The sequence below is a fragment of the Oncorhynchus keta genome, chromosome 14 (genome assembly GCF_023373465.1).
Source record: "Oncorhynchus keta strain PuntledgeMale-10-30-2019 chromosome 14, Oket_V2, whole genome shotgun sequence".
Taxonomy (NCBI): domain Eukaryota; kingdom Metazoa; phylum Chordata; class Actinopteri; order Salmoniformes; family Salmonidae; genus Oncorhynchus; species Oncorhynchus keta.
The window spans coordinates 5,903,906-5,922,889 of record NC_068434.1 but is presented as its reverse complement, the minus strand read 5'-3'; the positions used below and the strand labels follow the sequence as shown (position 1 = coordinate 5,922,889).

At 42.0% G+C, this 18,984-nt stretch overlaps 1 protein-coding gene and 1 long non-coding RNA gene across 3 annotated transcripts in view; both read right to left on the bottom strand.

The window, feature by feature from the left end:
* LOC118371431 (sodium-dependent phosphate transporter 2-like) overlaps positions 1 to 18,984 on the bottom strand; it is a 160,241-nt gene that overhangs the window by 51,854 nt on the left and 89,403 nt on the right. The window contains exons 3-7 of the mRNA XM_052460865.1: positions 18,360 to 18,500; positions 16,397 to 16,481; positions 16,314 to 16,338; positions 15,966 to 16,062; positions 14,375 to 14,494 (exon numbers count right to left, since the gene is read on the bottom strand). Coding sequence (XP_052316825.1) covers positions 14,375 to 14,494; positions 15,966 to 16,062; positions 16,314 to 16,338; positions 16,397 to 16,481; positions 18,360 to 18,500 — 468 coding nt within the window. The remainder of the gene's footprint in view (positions 1 to 14,374; positions 14,495 to 15,965; positions 16,063 to 16,313; positions 16,339 to 16,396; positions 16,482 to 18,359; positions 18,501 to 18,984) is intronic.
* Positions 3,204 to 6,240, bottom strand: LOC127907139 (uncharacterized). 2 transcript variants are annotated; one of them, XR_008063404.1, is made up of 5 exons: positions 6,161 to 6,240; positions 4,667 to 4,758; positions 4,171 to 4,216; positions 3,767 to 3,812; positions 3,204 to 3,290 (listed from the first exon to the last, which is right to left on the bottom strand). It is a non-coding gene; the product is annotated as an uncharacterized LOC127907139 (long non-coding RNA). The 2 variants fall into 2 exon arrangements; XR_008063403.1 differs by lacking the exon at positions 6,161 to 6,240 and adding an exon at positions 5,547 to 5,626.

Here is an 18,984-nt window from a genome sequence, read left to right as displayed (position 1 = left end):
CTTCCTGACCCTATGTTGCCAGGTCCATCTACTATCCTCCTGACCCAGGTCCATCTACTATCCTCCTGACCTTATGTAGCCAGGTCCATCTACTATCCTCCTGACCTTATGTAGCCAGGTCCATCTACTATCCTCCTGACCCTATGTTGCCAGGTCCATCTACTATCCTCCTGACCCTATGTAGCCAGGTCCATCTACTATCCTCCTGACCCTATGTAGCCAGGTCCCATCTACTATCCTCCTGACCCTATGTTGCCAGGTCCATCTACTATCCTTCTGACCCTATGTTGCCAGGTCCATCTACTATCCTCCTGACCCTATGTTGCCAGGTCCATCTACTATCCTCCTGACCCTATGTAGCCAGGTCCCATCTACTATCCTCCTGACCCTATGTAGCCAGGTCCATCTACTATCCTTCTGACCCTATGTAGCCAGGTCCCATCTACTATCCTTCTGACCCTATGTAGCCAGGTCCATCTACTATCCTTCTGACCCTATGTAGCCAGGTCCCATCTACTATCCTCCTGACCCTATGTTGCCAGGTCCCATCTACTATCCTTCTGACCCTATGTAGCCAGGTCCCATCTACTATCCTTCTGACCCTATGTAGCCAGGTCCCATCTACTATCCTTCTGACCCTATGTAGCCAGGTCCATCTACTATCCTTCTGACCCTATGTAGCCAGGTCCATCTACTATCCTTCTGACCCCATGTTGCCAGGTCCATCTACTATCCTCCTGACCCAGGTCCATCTACTATCCTCCTGACCCTATGTAGCCAGGTCCATCTACTATCCTCCTGACCCTATGTTGCCAGGTCCATCTACTATCCTCCTGACCCAGGTCCATCTACTATCCTCCTGACCCTATGTAGCCAGGTCCATCTACTATCCTCCTGACCCTATGTTGCCAGGTCCATCTACTATCCTTCTGACCCTATGTAGCCAGGTCCATCTACTATCCTTCTGACCCTATGTTGCCAGGTCCATCTACTATCCTTCTGACCCTATGTAGCCAGGTCCATCTACTATCCTTCTGACCCTATGTTGCCAGGTCCATCTACTATCCTCCTGACCCTATGTAGCCAGGTCCCATTTACTATCCTTCTGACCCAGGTCCATCTACTATCCTTCTGACCCTATGTAGCCAGGTCCCATCTACTATCCTCCTGACCCTATGTTGCCAGGTCCATCTACTTTTTAACTCCTCGCAAGTGTGGCTTGTTTGGTGTCAGCTGTGAAGGAATACCACAACAAGTCAACTACGTTGATAAAGGCATGTCATTCAGCAAAGGCAGCAGCGCAGTCCTCAACTACATGCACCATTTCTTCACCAACTACGGAGTTGGGGAGACACGTGAACTGTGATAACTACAGTGGCCCAAACAGGAACAACCAGCACTTTAGGTGAGGTATGAGGTATGAGGTTATTCTTCTTATCTAAACTCGGAAGGTGAATTGTTGTGCAAGGTTTTAATGTCTTCTACATTTTGTATTGTTATTTCCTGTTTTACAGCTTCGATGCTCTGAAGCCTGGTGTTGTTGTCGCCAAGGAGCGTTGGGACTTCCTCCCAAAGATGGTCTGCCTGTACAAGCACCACCTGGACTGGACACAGCTAGACAAACGTATCTTTTTGAGAAGATCAGAGAGTTTTGCGACGAAGAAGCTACGGACATCACATGCCCTGCACCGAAAGTCAAGGGCAGGGAAGAAACAGGCTCTCCGAAAATAGATTCCCTTGTTCATGCGTGGTTCTGACAGACCAGTTCATCACTGGGGGAAGAGTTCCCAGTCCTCAGCACTATCAGCAGTGCCTCTATTCACATAACTCTCTCCGTACACACGCGCTATAAGTCACTGCTACTATTCATTACTTTATCCTGCTGCTCAGCTACATTGCCCCTGATTATAATGCTTATAACTACCTCATCAATCACCAGTATCACTGATATGGTCTTGTACATACTTTATTTTATTCTGACATTGATACTTGTTCTTTTTTTCTTTATATTGATATTGCTACTATGCAAGTAACCATTTCGCGGAGACAACAGTAGATCACAGTCCGCCATCTTCAGATAGCTACTGTATGTGGGACAACCATAGTACTCACAGTCACAGTGAGTACATTTTTAGAGACAAGCGCATAAGGTTAGATTTCACACACAGTATAAACACACACGTACAGTTTGAGGACGGAAGTGTGTTGTGATTGACAAAGCATCTGTCTGTCTGTCTGTCGTGTTGATCTGGTTGTGTTTATGCTTGTGGAAAGAGCAGAGGGACCTCTCCACTACGTTCCTGTTAGTGGAATGTTATGCAGCCGTCAGCTGATCTGGGGAGAGAGAAACCTAATCCTAACGTTTAGAAAGTGCTTAGCAACCACTCAATCAGAAACAGTTTGACTCTCACAGCAGCAGTGTGTGTGTGTGTGTGTGTGTGTGTGTGTGTGTGTGTGTGTGTGTGTGTGTTTGACCTTGACGTCAGCAGGCAAAACTCACATTAGGACTTAATTACGCCTGCATACCAGAGTCAATGTGTTTAGAGTCAAAACATTGAAGTTTCTGCATTATGATGCATTTACATGACACTACAACATTCTATAACAGTCCTGTTAGAACCTCATTAACATGACACTACAACATTCTATAACAGTCATGTTAGAACCTCATTAACATAACACTACAACATTATATAACAGCCATGTTAGAACCTCATTAACATGACACTACACCATTCTATAACAGTCATGGTAGAACCTCATTAACATGACACTACAACAGCCATGTTTGAACCTCATTAACATGACACTACAACATTCTATAACAGTCATGTTAGAACCTCATTAACATAACACTACAACATTATATAACAGCCATGTTAGAACCTCATTAACATGACACTACAACATTCTATAACAGTCATGTTAGAACCTCATTAACATGACACTACAACATTCTATATCAGCCATGTTAGAACCCCATTAACATGACACTACAACATTATATAACAGTCATGTTAGAACCTCATTAACATGACACTACAACATTCTATATCAGCCATGTTAGAACCTCATTAACATGACACTACAACAGCCATGTTAGAACCTCATTAACATGACACTACAACATTCTATAACAGCCATGTTAGAACCTCATTAACATGACACTACAACATTCTATAACAGTCATGTTAGAGCCTCATTAACATGACACTACAACATTCTATAACAGCCATGTTAGAACCTCATTAACATGACACTACAACATTCTATAACAGCCATGTTAGAACCTCATTATCATGACACTACAACATTCTATATCAGCCATGTTAGAACCTCATTAACATGACACTACAACATTCTATATCAGCCATGTTAGAACCTCATTATCATGACACTACAACATTCTATATCAGCCATGTTAGAACCTCATTATCATGACACTACAACATTCTATAACAGTCATGGTAGAGCCTCATTAACATAACACTACAACATTCTATATCAGCCATGTTAGAACCTCATTATCATGACACTACAACATTCTATAACAGTCATGTTAGAACCTCATTAACATGACACTACAACATTCTATATCAGCCATGTTAGAACCTCGTTATCATGACACTACAACATTCTATAACAGCCATGTTAGAGCCCCATTAACATGACACTACAACAGCCATGTTAGAACCTCATTAACATGACACTACAACAGCCATGTTAGAACCTCATTAACATGACACTACAACAGCCATGTTAGAACCTCATTAACATGACACTACAACATTCTATAACAGCCATGTTAGAACCTCATTAACATGACACTACAACATTCTATAACAGTCATGTTAGAGCTCTAATAACATAACACTACAACATTCTATAACAGTCCTGTTAGAACCTCATTAACATAACACTACAACATTATATAACAGTCATGTTAGAGCCTCATTAACATGACACTACAACATTCTATAATAGTCATGTTAGAACCTCATTAACATGACACTACAACATTCTATATCAGCCATGTTAGAACCCCATTAACATGACACTACAACATTATATAACAGTCATGTTAGAACCGCATTAACATGACACTACAACATTCTATAACAGCCATGTTAGAGCCCCATTAACATGACACTACAACAGCCATGTTAGAACCTCATTAACATGACACTACAACATTCTATAACAGCCATGTTAGAACCTCATTAACATGACACTACAACATTCTATAACAGTCATGTTAGAGCCTCATTAACATGACACTACAACATTCTATAACAGCCATGTTAGAACCTCATTAACATGACACTACAACATTCTATAACAGTCATGTTAGAACCTCATTAACATGACACTACAACATTCTATAACAGTCCTGTTAGAACCTCATTAACATGACACTACAACAGCCATGTTAGAACCTCATTATCATGACACTACAACATTCTATATCAGCCATGTTAGAACCTCATTAACATGACACTACAACATTCTATATCAGCCATGTTAGAACCTCATTATCATGACACTACAACATTCCATATCAGCCATGTTAGAACCTCATTATCATGACACTACAACATTCTATAACAGTCATGGTAGAGCCTCATTAACATAACACTACAACATTCTATATCAGCCATGTTAGAACCTCATTAACATGACACTACAACATTCTATATCAGCCATGTTAGAACCTCATTAACATGACACTACAACATTCTATAACAGCCATGTTAGAACCTCATTAACATGACACTACAACATTCTATAACAGTCATGTTAGAGCCTCATTAACATGACACTACAACATTCTATAACAGCCATGTTAGAACCTCATTAACATGACACTACAACATTCTATAACAGTCATGTTAGAACCTCATTAACATGACACTACAACATTCTATAACAGTCCTGTTAGAACCTCATTAACATGACACTACAACAGCCATGTTAGAACCTCATTATCATGACACTACAACATTCTATATCAGCCATGTTAGAACCTCATTAACATGACACTACAACATTCTATAACAGTCATGGTAGAGCCTCATTAACATAACACTACAACATTCTATATCAGCCATGTTAGAACCTCATTATCATGACACTACAACATTCCATATCAGCCATGTTAGAACCTCATTATCATGACACTACAACATTCTATAACAGTCATGGTAGAGCCTCATTAACATAACACTACAACATTCTATATCAGCCATGTTAGAACCTCATTATCATGACACTACAACATTCTATAACAGTCATGTTAGAACCTCATTAACATGACACTACAACATTCTATAACAGTCATGTTAGAACCTCATTAACATGACACTACAATATTCTATATCAGCCATGTTAGAACCTCATTATCATGACACTACAACATTCTATAACAGCCATGTTAGAGCCCCATTAACATGACATTACAACAGCCATGTTAGAACCTCATTAACATGACACTACAACAGCCATGTTAGAACCTCATTAACATGACACTACAACAGCCATGTTAGAACCTCATTAACATGACACTACAACATTCTATAACAGCCATGTTAGAACCTCATTAACATGACACTACAACATTCTATAACAGTCATGTTAGAGCTCTAATAACATAACACTACAACATTCTATAACAGTCCTGTTAGAACCTCATCAACATGACACTACAACAGTCCTGTTAGAACCTCATTAACATGACACTACAACATTCTATAACAGCCATGGTAGAGCCTCATTAACATAACACTACAACATTCTATAACAGTCATGTTAGAGCCTCATTAACATGACACTACAACATTCTATAACAGTCATGTTAGAAATTCATTAACATGACACTACAACATTCTATAACAGCCATGTTAGAACCTCATTAACATGACACTACAACATTCTATAACAGTCATGTTAGAACCTCATTAACATGACACTACAACATTCTATAACAGTCCTGTTAGAACCTCATTAACATGACACTACAACATTCTATAACAGTCATGTTAGAACCTCATTAACATGACACTACAACAGCCATGTTAGAACCTCATTAACATGACACTACAACATTACATAACAGCCATGTTAGAACCTCATTAACATGACACTACAACAGCCATGTTAGAACCTCATTAACATGACACTACAACATTCTATAACAGCCATGTTAGAACCTCATTAACATGACACTACAACATTCTATAACAGTCATGTTAGAGCCTCATTAACATGACACTACAACATTCTATATCAGCCATGTTAGAACCTCATTAACATGACACTACAACATTCTATAACAGTCATGTTAGAACCTCATTAACATGACACTACAACATTCTATAACAGTCCTGTTAGAACCTCATTAACATGACACTACAACAGCCATGTTAGAACCTCATTAACATGACACTACAACATTCTATAACAGTCATGTTAGAACCTCATTAACATGACACTACAACATTCTATAACAGTCATGTTAGAGCTCTAATAACATAACACTACAACATTCTATAACAGTCCTGTTAGAACCTCATTAACATGACACTACAACAGTCCTGTTAGAACCTCATTAACATGACACTACAACATTCTATAACAGCCATGGTAGTGCCTCATTAACATAACACTACAACATTCTATAACAGTCATGTTAGAACCTCATTAACATGACACTACAACATTCTATAACAGTCATGTTAGAGCCTCATTAACATGACACTACAACATTCTATAACAGTCATGTTAGAACCTCATTAACATGACACTACAACATTCTATAACAGCCATGTTAGAACCTCATTAACATGACACTACAACATTCTATAACAGTCATGTTAGAACCTCATTAACATGACACTACAACATTCTATAACAGTCATGGTAGAGCCTCATTAACATAACACTACAACAATCTATAACAGTCCTGTTAGAACCTCATTAACATGACACTACAACATTCTATAACAGTCATGTTAGAACCTCATTAACATGACACTACAACATTCTATATCAGCCATGTTAGAACCTCATTATCATGACACTACAACATTCTATAACAGTCATGGTAGAGCCTCATTAACATAACACTACAACATTATATAACAGTCATGTTAGAACCTCATTAACATGACACTACAACATTCTATAACAGCCATATTAGAACCCCATTAACATGACACTACAACATTCTATATCAGCCATGTTAGAACCTCATTATCATGACACTACAACATTCTATAACAGCCATGTTAGAGCCCCATTAACATGACACTACAACAGCCATGTTAGAACCTCATTAACATGACACTACAACAGCCATGTTAGAACCTCATTAACATGACACTACAACATTCTATAACAGTCATGTTAGAGCCTCATTAACATGAGACTACAACATTCTATATCAACCATGTTAGAACCTCATTATCATGACACTACAACATTCTATAACAGCCATGTTAGAGCCCCATTAACATGACACTACAACAGCCATGTTAGAACCTCATTAACATGACACTACAACAGCCATGTTAGAACCTCATTAACATGACACTACAACATCCTATAACAGTCATGTTAGAACCTCATTAACATGACACTACAACATTCTATAACAGTCATGTTAGAACCTCATTAACATGACACTACAACATTCTATAACAGTCATGTTAGAGCTCTAATAACATAACACTACAACATTCTATAACAGTCCTGTTAGAACCTCATTAACATGACACTACGACAGTCCTGTTAGAATCTCATTAACATGACACTACGACAGTCCTGTTAGAACCTCATTAACATGACACTACAACATTCTATAACAGTCATGGTAGAGCCTCATTAACATGACACTACAACATTCTATAACAGTCATGTTAGAGCCTCATTAACATGACACTACAACATTCTATAACAGTCATGTTAGAACCTCATTAACATGACACTACAACAGCCATGTTAGAACCTCATTAACATGACACTACAACATTCTATATCAGCCATGTTAGAACCTCATTAACATGACACTACAACATTCTATATCAGCCATGTTAGAACCTCATTATCATGACACTACAACATTCTATAACAGTCATGTTAGAACCTCATTAACATGACACTACAACATTCTATAACAGTCATGAAATATTTAAACAATGCTATGTTACTGAATGTCTAGATTTAGAACAATATAAAACATTCTAAAAGGTGACGCAACTAACTGTCACTGTCAATTGAATTCTAGAGAGTTCTACGGTCATGTTCAGTGATACCCTCTAACCCAGAGAGTTCTCTCAGGCCACTGTCGTGTTCAGTGATACCCTCTAACCCAGAGAGTTCTCTCAGGCCACGGTAATGTTCAGTGATACCCTCTAACCCAGAGAGTTCTCCCAGGCCACTGTCGTGTTCAGTGATACCCTCTAACCCAGAGAGTTCTCCCAGGCCACGGTCGTGTTCAGTGATACCCTCTAACCCAGAGAGTTCTCTCAGGCCACGGTCGTGTTCAGTGATACCCTCTAACCCAGAGAGTTCTCTCAGGCCACTGTCGTGTTCAGTGATACCCTCTAACCCAGAGAGTTCTCGCAGGCCACGGTCGTGTTCAGTAAGTGCAAAGTGGAAGAATACAGTCAAACAGAGAAACCCCACTACCACTACATAGTCCAATGATACCTACTGGAATATGGTACTATGCTCAGAGTTCATGGAGCTTACCAAGGGTTGCATATTTCAAACTGGAAGCTCACTTTACCCTTCTGAACATACCAACCAAATGCATACCTACCTAATCTGAACACAAAGCAAACTTTATATACAGTGCATTTGGAAAGTATTCAGACCACTTGACTTTTTCCACAGTTTGTTACGTTACAGCCTCATTATAAACTGGATTAAGTAAACACTTTTCCTCATCAATTTACACAAATTACCCCATAATGACGAAGAAAAAACTGGTTTTTAGAACCTTCGAGGAGGACAACCATCTCTACAGCACTCCACCAATCAGGCTTTTACGGTAGAGTGGCCTGATGGAAGTCACTCTTCAGTAAAAAGCACATGACAGCCCACTTGGAGTTTGCTCAAAGGCACTTAACTTCTTGGTGATGGGGCAGTATTTTCACGTCCGGAGGAAATGCATGCCCAAATTCAACTGCCTGCTGCTCATTCCCAGAAGATAAGATATGCATATTATTAGTGGATTTGGATGGAAAACACTCTGAAGTTTCTAAAACTGTTTGAATCATGTCTGTGAGTATAACAGAACTTATTTAGCAGGCCAAACCCCGAAGCCAAACCATTCAGATTTTTTAGGTCACTCTCTTTTCAATGGGTTTTCATTGGGAATACAGATTTCTAAGGGACCTTATTATAGTTCCTATTGCTTCCACTGGATGTCAACAGTCTTTGGAAATTGGTTGAGGTTATTCCTTTGTGTAATGAAGAAGTACGGCCATCTTGAAAGAGGGTCACTTGAAGTGTACTGTTAGAGGTGCCTGACCAGAAAGCTTCAGTTTGTTTTCTTCCTGTATTGAACACAGATCATCCCATCTTCAATTTTATCGATTATTTACGTAAAAAAATACCTAAAGTTTTATTACAAAAGTATTTTGAAGTGTTTTGGCAAAGTTTACAGGTAACTTTTGAGATATTTTGTAGTGACGTTGCGCAAGTTGGAACCAGTGTTTTTCTGGATCAAACGCGCCAAATAAATGGACATTTTGGATACATAACGACGGAATTAATCAAACAAAAGGACCATTTGTGATGTTGATGGGACATATTGGACAACAGAAGAAGCTCGTCAAAGGTAAGGCATGAATTATATTTTTATGTTTTGTGTCGCTCCTGCAGGGTTGAAATATGCTACTCTCTTTGTTTACAGAGGTGCTATCCTCAGATAATGGCATCGTTTGCTTTCGCCGAAAAGCCTTTTTGAAATCTGACATGTTGGATGGATTCACAACAAGTGTAGCTTTAATTTGCTATCTTGCATGTGTGATTTAATGAAAGTTTGATTTTTATAGTAATTTATTTGAATTTGGCGCTCTGTATTTTCCCTGGCTTTTGGCCAGGTGGGACACTCATCCCGCATATCCCAGAGAGGTTAAAGACTCCCAGACCATGAGAAACAATATTCTCTGGTCTGGTGACACCAAGATTTAACTCTTTGGCCTGAATGCGAAGTGTCACATCTGGAGTAAACCTGGCACCATCCCTACGGTGAAGCATGGTGGTGGCAGCATCATGCTGTGGGGACAGTCATGTTAGAACCTGGATGTTTTTCAGTGACAGGGACTGGGAGACTAGTCAGGATCGAGGCCAAGATGAACAAAGCAAAGTACAGAGATCCTTGATGAAAACCTGCTCCAGAGCACTCAGGACCTCAGACTGGGACGAAGGTCCACCTTCCAACAGGACAATGACCCTAAGCACACAGCCAAGACAACGCAGGAGTGGCTTCAGGACAATGTCCTTGAGTGGCCCAGCCAGAGTCCGAACAAACATCTCTGGAGAGACCTGAAAATAGCTGTGCAGCGTTGCTCCCCATCCAACCTGACAGAGCTTGAGAGGATCTGCAGAGAAGAATGGGAGAGACTCTACAAATACAGGGGTGCCAAGCTTGTAGCTATAAGGATCGTCGTCGGGAGAAAGAGAGGAGGACCAAGGTGCAGCGTGGTAAGTGTTCATATTTAAACGGTTTTAATGAAACTGAAACAAAACAATACACGACAAACGAACAGTCCTGAACGGTGCAACAAAACACAGAACAGAAGATAAACCAAGTGAAACCCAAGAAGAGTCGAAGATGTAATCGCTGCCAAAGATGCTTCAACAAAGTACAAAGTAAAGGGTCTGAATACTTACGTAAATGTGATATTTCAGATTGCAATTATTTATACATTAGAGAAAAAGAAGAAAAAAAAGGTTTTTGCTTTGTCATTATGGGTGGGTGGGTAAATTGACGAGGGGGAAAAAAATATTTAATTTATAGTACTTTAGACTAGAAATGCATTGAGAGTCTGATCAGTCATTAACCTGTTGAACCTATGGGGGCGCTGTGTACACGATACCGGATCCGATCAGTCATTAAAATATCACTCGCAACAAATGCTTCAGCTGAAATATTAATCCATAGATTAAACTGTGTGATGAAGCAAATGTTGTGAAAACATTCTACCGGAATGGCAGTACAGTGACTTGCGAAAGTGGAATTAAAATAGATTTTTTGGGGGGAGATTGATTGATTTACACAACATGCCTATGACTTTGAAGGTGCAAAATATTTTTTTTTATTTTGAAACAAACTAGAAATAAGACAATCAATACTTTGTAGAGCCACCTTTTGCAGCATTTACAGCTGCAAGTCTCTTGGGGTCTCTATAAGCTTGGCACATCTAACCACTGGGATTTTGGCCCATTTTTCAAGGCAAAACTGCTCCAGCTCCTTCAAGTTGGATGGGTTTCTGCTGGTGTACAGCAATCTTTAAGTCATACCACAGATTCTCAATTGGATTGAGGTCTGAGCATTGACTAGGCCATTCCAAGACATTTAAATGTTTCCCCTTAAACCACTTGAGTGTTGCTTTAAAAGTATGCTTAGAGTCATTGTCCTGCTGGAAGGTGAACCTCCGTCCCAGTCTCAAATCTCTGGAAGACAAACAGGTTTCCCTCCAGAATTTCCCTGTATTTAGCACCATCCATCATTCCATCAATTCTGACCAGTTTCCCAGTCCCGGCCAATGAAAAACATCCCCACAGTACGATGCTGCCACCGCCATGAGGTGTTGGGTTTGCACCAGACATAGCGTTTTCCTTGATGGCCAAAAAGCGAAATTTTAGTCTCATCTGACCAGAGTACCTTCTTCCATATGTTTGGGGAGTGTCCCACATGCCTTTTGGCGAACACCAAACATGTTTGCTTATTTCTTTCTTTAAGCAACTTTTTTCTTTCTGGTCTCTCTTCTGTATAGCCCAGCTCTGTGGAGCGTACGGCTTAAAGTGGTCTTATGGACAGATCCTCCAATCTCTGCTGTGGAGCTTTGCAGCTCCTTCAGAGTTATCTTTTGTTTCTTGTTGTCTCTCTGATTAATGTCCTCCTTGCCTGTGAGTTTTGGTGGGCGGCCCTCTCTTGACAGGTTTATTGTGGTGCCATATTCTTTCCATTTATTGATAATGGATTTAAATGGTGCTCCGTGTGATGTCAAAGTGTCTGATATTTTTTTATAACCCAACCCTGATCTGTACTTCTCCACTACTTTGTCCCTGACCTGTTTGGAGAGCTCCTTGGTCTTCATGGTGCCGCTTGTTTAGTGGTGCCCTTTGCTTAGTGGTGTTGCAGACTCGGGGGCCTTTCAGAACAGGTGTATATATATATATACACTGAGATCAAGTGGCAGATCATGTGACACTTAAATAAAGTCCACCTGTGTGCAATCTAACTAATCATGTGACTTCTGGAGGTAATTGGTTGCACCAGATCTTATTTGGGGTCTTCATAGCAAAGGTGGTGAATACATATATAAAGGGGGTGAATACATATGCAAAGGGGGTGAATACTTTTCTGTGTAAAGTTATTGTTTTCATTTCACTTAACCCATTTTGAATATTTTGTGTATGTCCATTACATGAAATACAAATAAAAATCAATTAAATTACAGGTTGTAATGCAACAAAATAGGAAAAACGCCAAGGGGGATGAAGGAACTGTACAACCCAGAATGAAGGGTTTGAAAGTGTCTGAGGTTTAATGCGTTGATTTGATTTACTTATTACTGTGATTGTAGATTCTAGCTTTAATGTGATGATTATGAATGAAACATTTGGTAGACAAGCACGAGTTATGCAAAGCCTAAATCGTCTAAACATGACGTTATATCTTCACGCCTAGAACAAAAATCTCCATTACCCAGGTTTCCATTAGAAGAGTAAATTGAATTAAACAAAAAAATTATAACTACAGGGAGCAGTTTGGAAAAAACACACATGCTTGGAGAATAATGACATAACCAACGTCTCTGGTAATACTAGTCTCGTCTGAATAGGTCTGTGTAACACTGCAAAAAATAGGCTTATTGGCGTAGAGAGTCCGACCGCGTAATCATGATGAATGTGTATTGTTGTGTATTGTTAGATACTACTGCAGTGTTGCAGCTAGAAACACAAACATTTCGCTACACCCGCAGTAATATCTGCTAACCTTAACCTTCACCACCAAACAAAACCCTAACCTTCACCACCAAACAAAACCCTAACCTTCACCACCAAACAAAACCCTAACCTTCACCACCAAACAAAACCCTAACCTTCACCACCAAACAAAACCTAACCTTCACCACCAAACAAACCCTAACCTTCACCACCAAACAAAACCTTAACCTTCACCACCAAACAAAACCCTAACCTTCACCACCAAACAAATCCCTAACCTTCACCACCAAACAAAACCTTAACCTTCACCACCAAACAAAACCCTAACCTTCACCACCAAACAAAACCTAACCTTCACCACCAAACAAAACCCTAACCTTCACCACCAAACAAAACCCTAACCTTCACCACCAAACAAAACCCTAACCTTCACCACCAAACAAAACCCTAACCTTCACCACCAAACAAAACCCTAACCTTCACCACCAAACAAAACCCTAACCTTCACCACCAAACAAAACCCTAACCTTCACCACCAAACAAAACCCTAACCTTCACCACCAAACAAAACCTTAACCTTCACCACCAAACAAAACCCTAACCTTCACCACCAAACAAAACCCTAACCTTCACCACCAAACAAAACCCTAACCTTCACCACCAAACAAAACCCTAACCTTCACCACCAAACAAAACCCTAACCTTCACCACCAAACAAAACCCTAACCTTCACCACCAAACAAAACCCTAACCTTCACCACCAAACAAAACCTTAACCTTCACCACCAAACAAAACCCTAACCTTCACCACCAAACAAAACCCTAACCTTCACCACCAAACAAAACCCTAACCTTCACCACCAAACAAAACCCTAACCTTCACCACCAAACAAAACCCTAACCTTCACCACCAAACAAAACCCTAACCTTCACCACCAAACAAAACCTTAACCTTCACCACCAAACAAAACCCAAACCTTCACCATGAAACAGACCCAAATAAATAACTAATTTCCCTAACCAACAAGAAGCTTAGATAACTTACTCTGTCCAGTAAGCTAGTTTTACTTTGGGCCAGAGGTGATGAAAGAACACATCGGTTGGCAGTGGTTGTTTCGTTTCAGAGAGGCACATTGTGTGCTGAGTTAGCCGGGGACAGGGACAGAGGGCAGGGCTGGTTGGTAATACATACTTGCTATCTTCCGTCTCATCCAGGGGCAGACAGCAAACCAGACCACGGCAGCACAGACCAGAGCCCCCGCCAGCGTGATCAGAGCTATAGCCCACACCGGTAACATCTCCAGACCTAGCACTGAGCGGGAGAGAGAGCAAAGAGTGAGAGAGCGGGAGAGAGAGAGAAGAGCAAGAGAGAGAGAGAAGAGAGAGCGAGAGAGAGAAGAGCGCCGAGAGAGAGAGAGAAGAGCGCGCGAGAGAGAGAAGAGCACGTGAGAGAGAGAAGAGCGCGAGAGAGAGAGAGAGAGAGAGAGAGAGAGACACACGTAATGTGCCTCCCTCAATGTAGATAATCCCAGTTTTCACCATGTAGACACTGGTATTGTGCTGAATATAAAGATGAAGTTAAAAAGTAGTGAGGTGTAAAGGGCTAGGTTAGGGTTGGGTTAGGCTCAGTCCTAGTACCTACATGATGCTCCTGTGTAAAGGGCTAGGTTAGGGCTGGGTTAGGCTCAGTCCTAGTACCTACATGATGCTCCTGTGTAAATGGCTAGGTTATGGTTGGGTTAGGCTCAGTCCTAGTACCTACATGATGCTCCTGTGTAAAGGGCTAGGTTAGGGTTGGGTTAGGCTCAGTCCTAGTACCTACATGATGCTCCTGTGTAAAGGGCTAGGTTAGGGTTGGGTTAGGCTCAGTCCTAGTACCTACATGGTGCTCCTGTGTAAAGGGCTAGGTTAGGGTTGGGTTAGGCTCCTGTCCTAGTACCTACATGGTGCTCCTGTGTAAAGGGCTAGGTTAGGGTTGGGTTAGGCTCAGTCCTAGTACCTACATGATGCTCCTGTGTAAATGGCTAGGTTATGGTTGGGTTAGGCTCAGTCCTAGTACCTACATGATGCTCCTGTGTAAAGGGCTAGGTTAGGGTTGGGTTAGGCTCAGTCCTAGTACCTACATGATGCTCCTGTGTAAAGGGCTAGGTTAGGGTTGGGTTAGGCTCAGTCCTAGTACCTACATGATGCTCCTGTATAAAGGGCTAGGTTAGGGTTGGGTTAGGCTCAGTCCTAGTACCTACATGGTGCTCCTGTGTAAAGGGCTAGGTTAGGGTTGGGTTAGGCTCAGTCCTAGTACCTACATGATGCTCCTGTATAAAGGGCTAGGTTAGGGTTGGGTTAGGCTCAGTCCTAGTACCTACATGGTGCTCCTGTGTAAAGGGCTAGGTTAGGGTTGGGTTAGGCTCAGTCCTAGTACCTACATGGTGCTCCTGTGTAAAGGGCTAGGTTATGGTTGGGTTAGGCTCAGTCCTAGTACCTACATGGTGCTCCTGTATAAAGGGCTAGGTTAGGGTTGGGTTAGGCTCAGTCCTAGTACCTACATGGTGCTCCTGTGTAAAGGGCTAGGTTAGGGTTGGGTTAGGCTCAGTCCTAGTACCTACATGATGCTCCTGTGTAAAGGGCTAGGTTAGGGTTGGGTTAGGCTCAGTCCTAGTACCTACATGATGCTCCTGTATAAAGGGCTAGGTTAGGGTTGGGTTAGGCTCAGTCCTAGTACCTACATGATGCTCCTGTATAAAGGGCTAGGTTAGGGTTGGGTTAGGCTCAGTCCTAGTACCTACATGGTGCTCCTGTGTAAAGGATGGAGAAGGCGTTGATGCCTATCGTCGAGGCGTAGAACACTGGCAGGGCACGGAGACCGTTGGGCACCGGGTCATCCTAAAGACAAATACACACACAGGTCAACACACACACACACACACACACACAAGGTCAAAACCAAACACACACCAGAGGAGGCTGGTGGGAGGAGCTATAGGAGGCTCATTGTAATGGCTGGAATAGGAGTCAAACAGTCCAATGAGCCCTTCATCCTGTAGCTCGTACCACCAGCCTCCTCTGACACACACACACACACACACACACACACACACTACTAATAGTGTATAATGTGACTACCGGTGACCCACCTGATTAAGGATGAAGTGGGAAGAGCTATAGGAGGCTCATCACACACAGGCGTAGAACACTGGCAGGGCACGGAGAATGTGACACCGGGTCATCCTGAAAGACAAATACAAAGAAGAGGAACCCTGACATCATTCCTGACAGTAGGGGAGAGATGAACCAGGATGCAACTGGAGAAAACAGGGAAAGAAGAGGCAGGCTGGGTAATGTAGTCATAGGTCATGTTTGAGAGCATCAATTCTGATAGGTCATTGATCCTAGCTTGCCTGAGCAGACTGAATGAGGTACACATCACCGTGTATCCTAAAATAAAATCATCCTGTTGGGTAGTTTTCATAAACAGTCAACAGTACCCCAGAGCAGGCTAGGTAATGTAGTCATAAACAGTCAGCTCTACCCCAGAGCAGGCTAGGTAATGTAGTCATAAACAGTCAGCCCACCAGATTAGGCTATGAAGTAGGAAAACAGTCAGCTCTACCCCAGAGCAGGCTGGGTAATGTAGTCATAAACAGTCAGCTCTACCCCAGAGCAGGCTAGGTAATGTGTCATCAACGGCAGCCACCTGTGGTTAGAGCGAGTTCAAATGTCTGAGCTAAGACAAGGTAAGAAACCCTGACATCATTCCCCTGACAGTAGTTAAGATGAACCAGGATGCAACTGAAAATAAGAATATGTTCTTAACTGACTTGCCTGGTTAAATAAAGGTAAAATAAAATAAATAAAATAAATAAACAGCATCACCCCAGAGCAGGCTAGGTAATGTAGTCATAATCAGTCAGCTCTACCCCAGAGCAGGCTAGGTAATGTAGTCATAAACAGTCAGCTCTATCCTGAGCAGGCTGGGTAATGTTTTCATAAACAGTCAACAGTACCCCAGAGCAGGCTAGGTAATGTAGTCATAAACAGTCAGCTCTACCCCAGAGCAGGCTAGGTAATGTAGTCATAAACAGTCAGCTCTACACCAGAGCAGGCTATGTAATGTAGTCATAAACAGTCAGCTCTACCCCAGAGCAGGCTGGGTAATGTAGTCATAAACAGTCAGCTCTACCCCAGAGCAGGCTAGGTAATGTAGTCATCAACGGCAGCGTAGCCTAGTGGTTAGAGCGAGTTCAAATCCCTGAGCTGACAAGGTACAAATCTGCCGTTCTGCCCCTGAACAGGCAGTTAACCCACTGTTCCCAGGCCGTCATTGAAAATAAGAATATGTTCTTAACTGACTTGCCTGGTTAAATAAAGGTAAAATAAAATAAATAAAATAAATAAACAGTCAGCTCTACCCCAGAGCAGGCTAGGTAATGTAGTCATAATCAGTCAGCTCTACCCCAGAGCAGGCTAGGTAATGTAGTCATAAACAGTCAGCTCTACCCCAGAGCAGGCTAGGTAATGTAGTCATAAACAGTCAGCTCTACCCCAGAGCAGGCTAGGTAATGTAGTCATAAACAGTCAGCTCTACCCCAGAGCAGGCTAGGTAATGTAGTCATAAACAGTCAGCTCTACCCCAGTGCAGGCTAGGTAATGTAGTCATAAACAGTCAGCTCTACCCCAGAGCAGGCTAGGTAATGTAGTCATAAACAGTCAGCTCTACCCCAGAGCAGGCTAGGTAATGTAGTCATAAACAGTCAGCTCTACCCCAGAGCAGGCTAGGTAATGTAGTCATAAACAGTCAGCTCTACCCCAGAGCAGGCTAGGTAATGTAGTCATCAACAGTCAGCCCTACCCCAGAGCAGGCTATGTAATGTAGTCATAAACAGTCAGCTCTACCCCAGAGCAGGCTAGGTAATGTAGTCATCAACAGTCAGCCCTACCCCAGAGCAGGCTAGGTAATGTAGTCATCAACAGTCAGCTCTACCCCAGAGCAGACTAGCCAGTGGTGGGCTGGGTAATGTAGTCATATTAGACTGAGTCATGTGATGACTAGCCAGTGGTGGGCTGAAAGAGATCCTAATAAACAAATAATTATCAATCTTGACCAGCTGCAGGCTGGGTAATGTAGTCATTGATAGTAAACCCTATGCAGAACAGGCTGGGTAACATAGTCATTGACATACCAATCTTGACCAGCTGCATCCACTGTACGCCCTTGGTGCCAATGGCCACCATGGAGAACCCGATGGTCGACCCCACGATGCAATGCGTCCCGGAGATGGGTAGTTTGAGGAACGAGGCGATGAGTTGCCAAATCGCTGAACCTGTAGATAGATAGAGAGAGAGAGAGGTGGTCGTACAAACTATAAGATTTGGCCTGAAAAATGATAGAAACCATCCCTTAAAGGAGATGCTTTTGTGTCCATTATTTGTATTTTACCAGGTAAGATGACTGAGAACACTTTCTCATTTACAGCAACGACCTGGGGAATAGTTACAGGGGAGAGGAGGGGGAGGAATGAGACCATTGTAAACTGGGGATGATTAGCTGACCATGATGGTATGAGGGACAGCTTGGGAATTTAGCCAGGACACCGGGGTTAACACCCCTACTCTTACGATAAGTGCCATGGGATCTTTAATGACCGCAGAGAGTCAGGACACCGCGGTTAACACCCCTACTCTTACGATAAGTGCCATGGGATCTTTAATGACCTCAGAGAGTCAGGACACCAGTTTAACATCCCGTCCAAAAGACAGCACTCTACACAGGGCAATGTCCCCAATCACTGCCCTGGGGGAATTGGG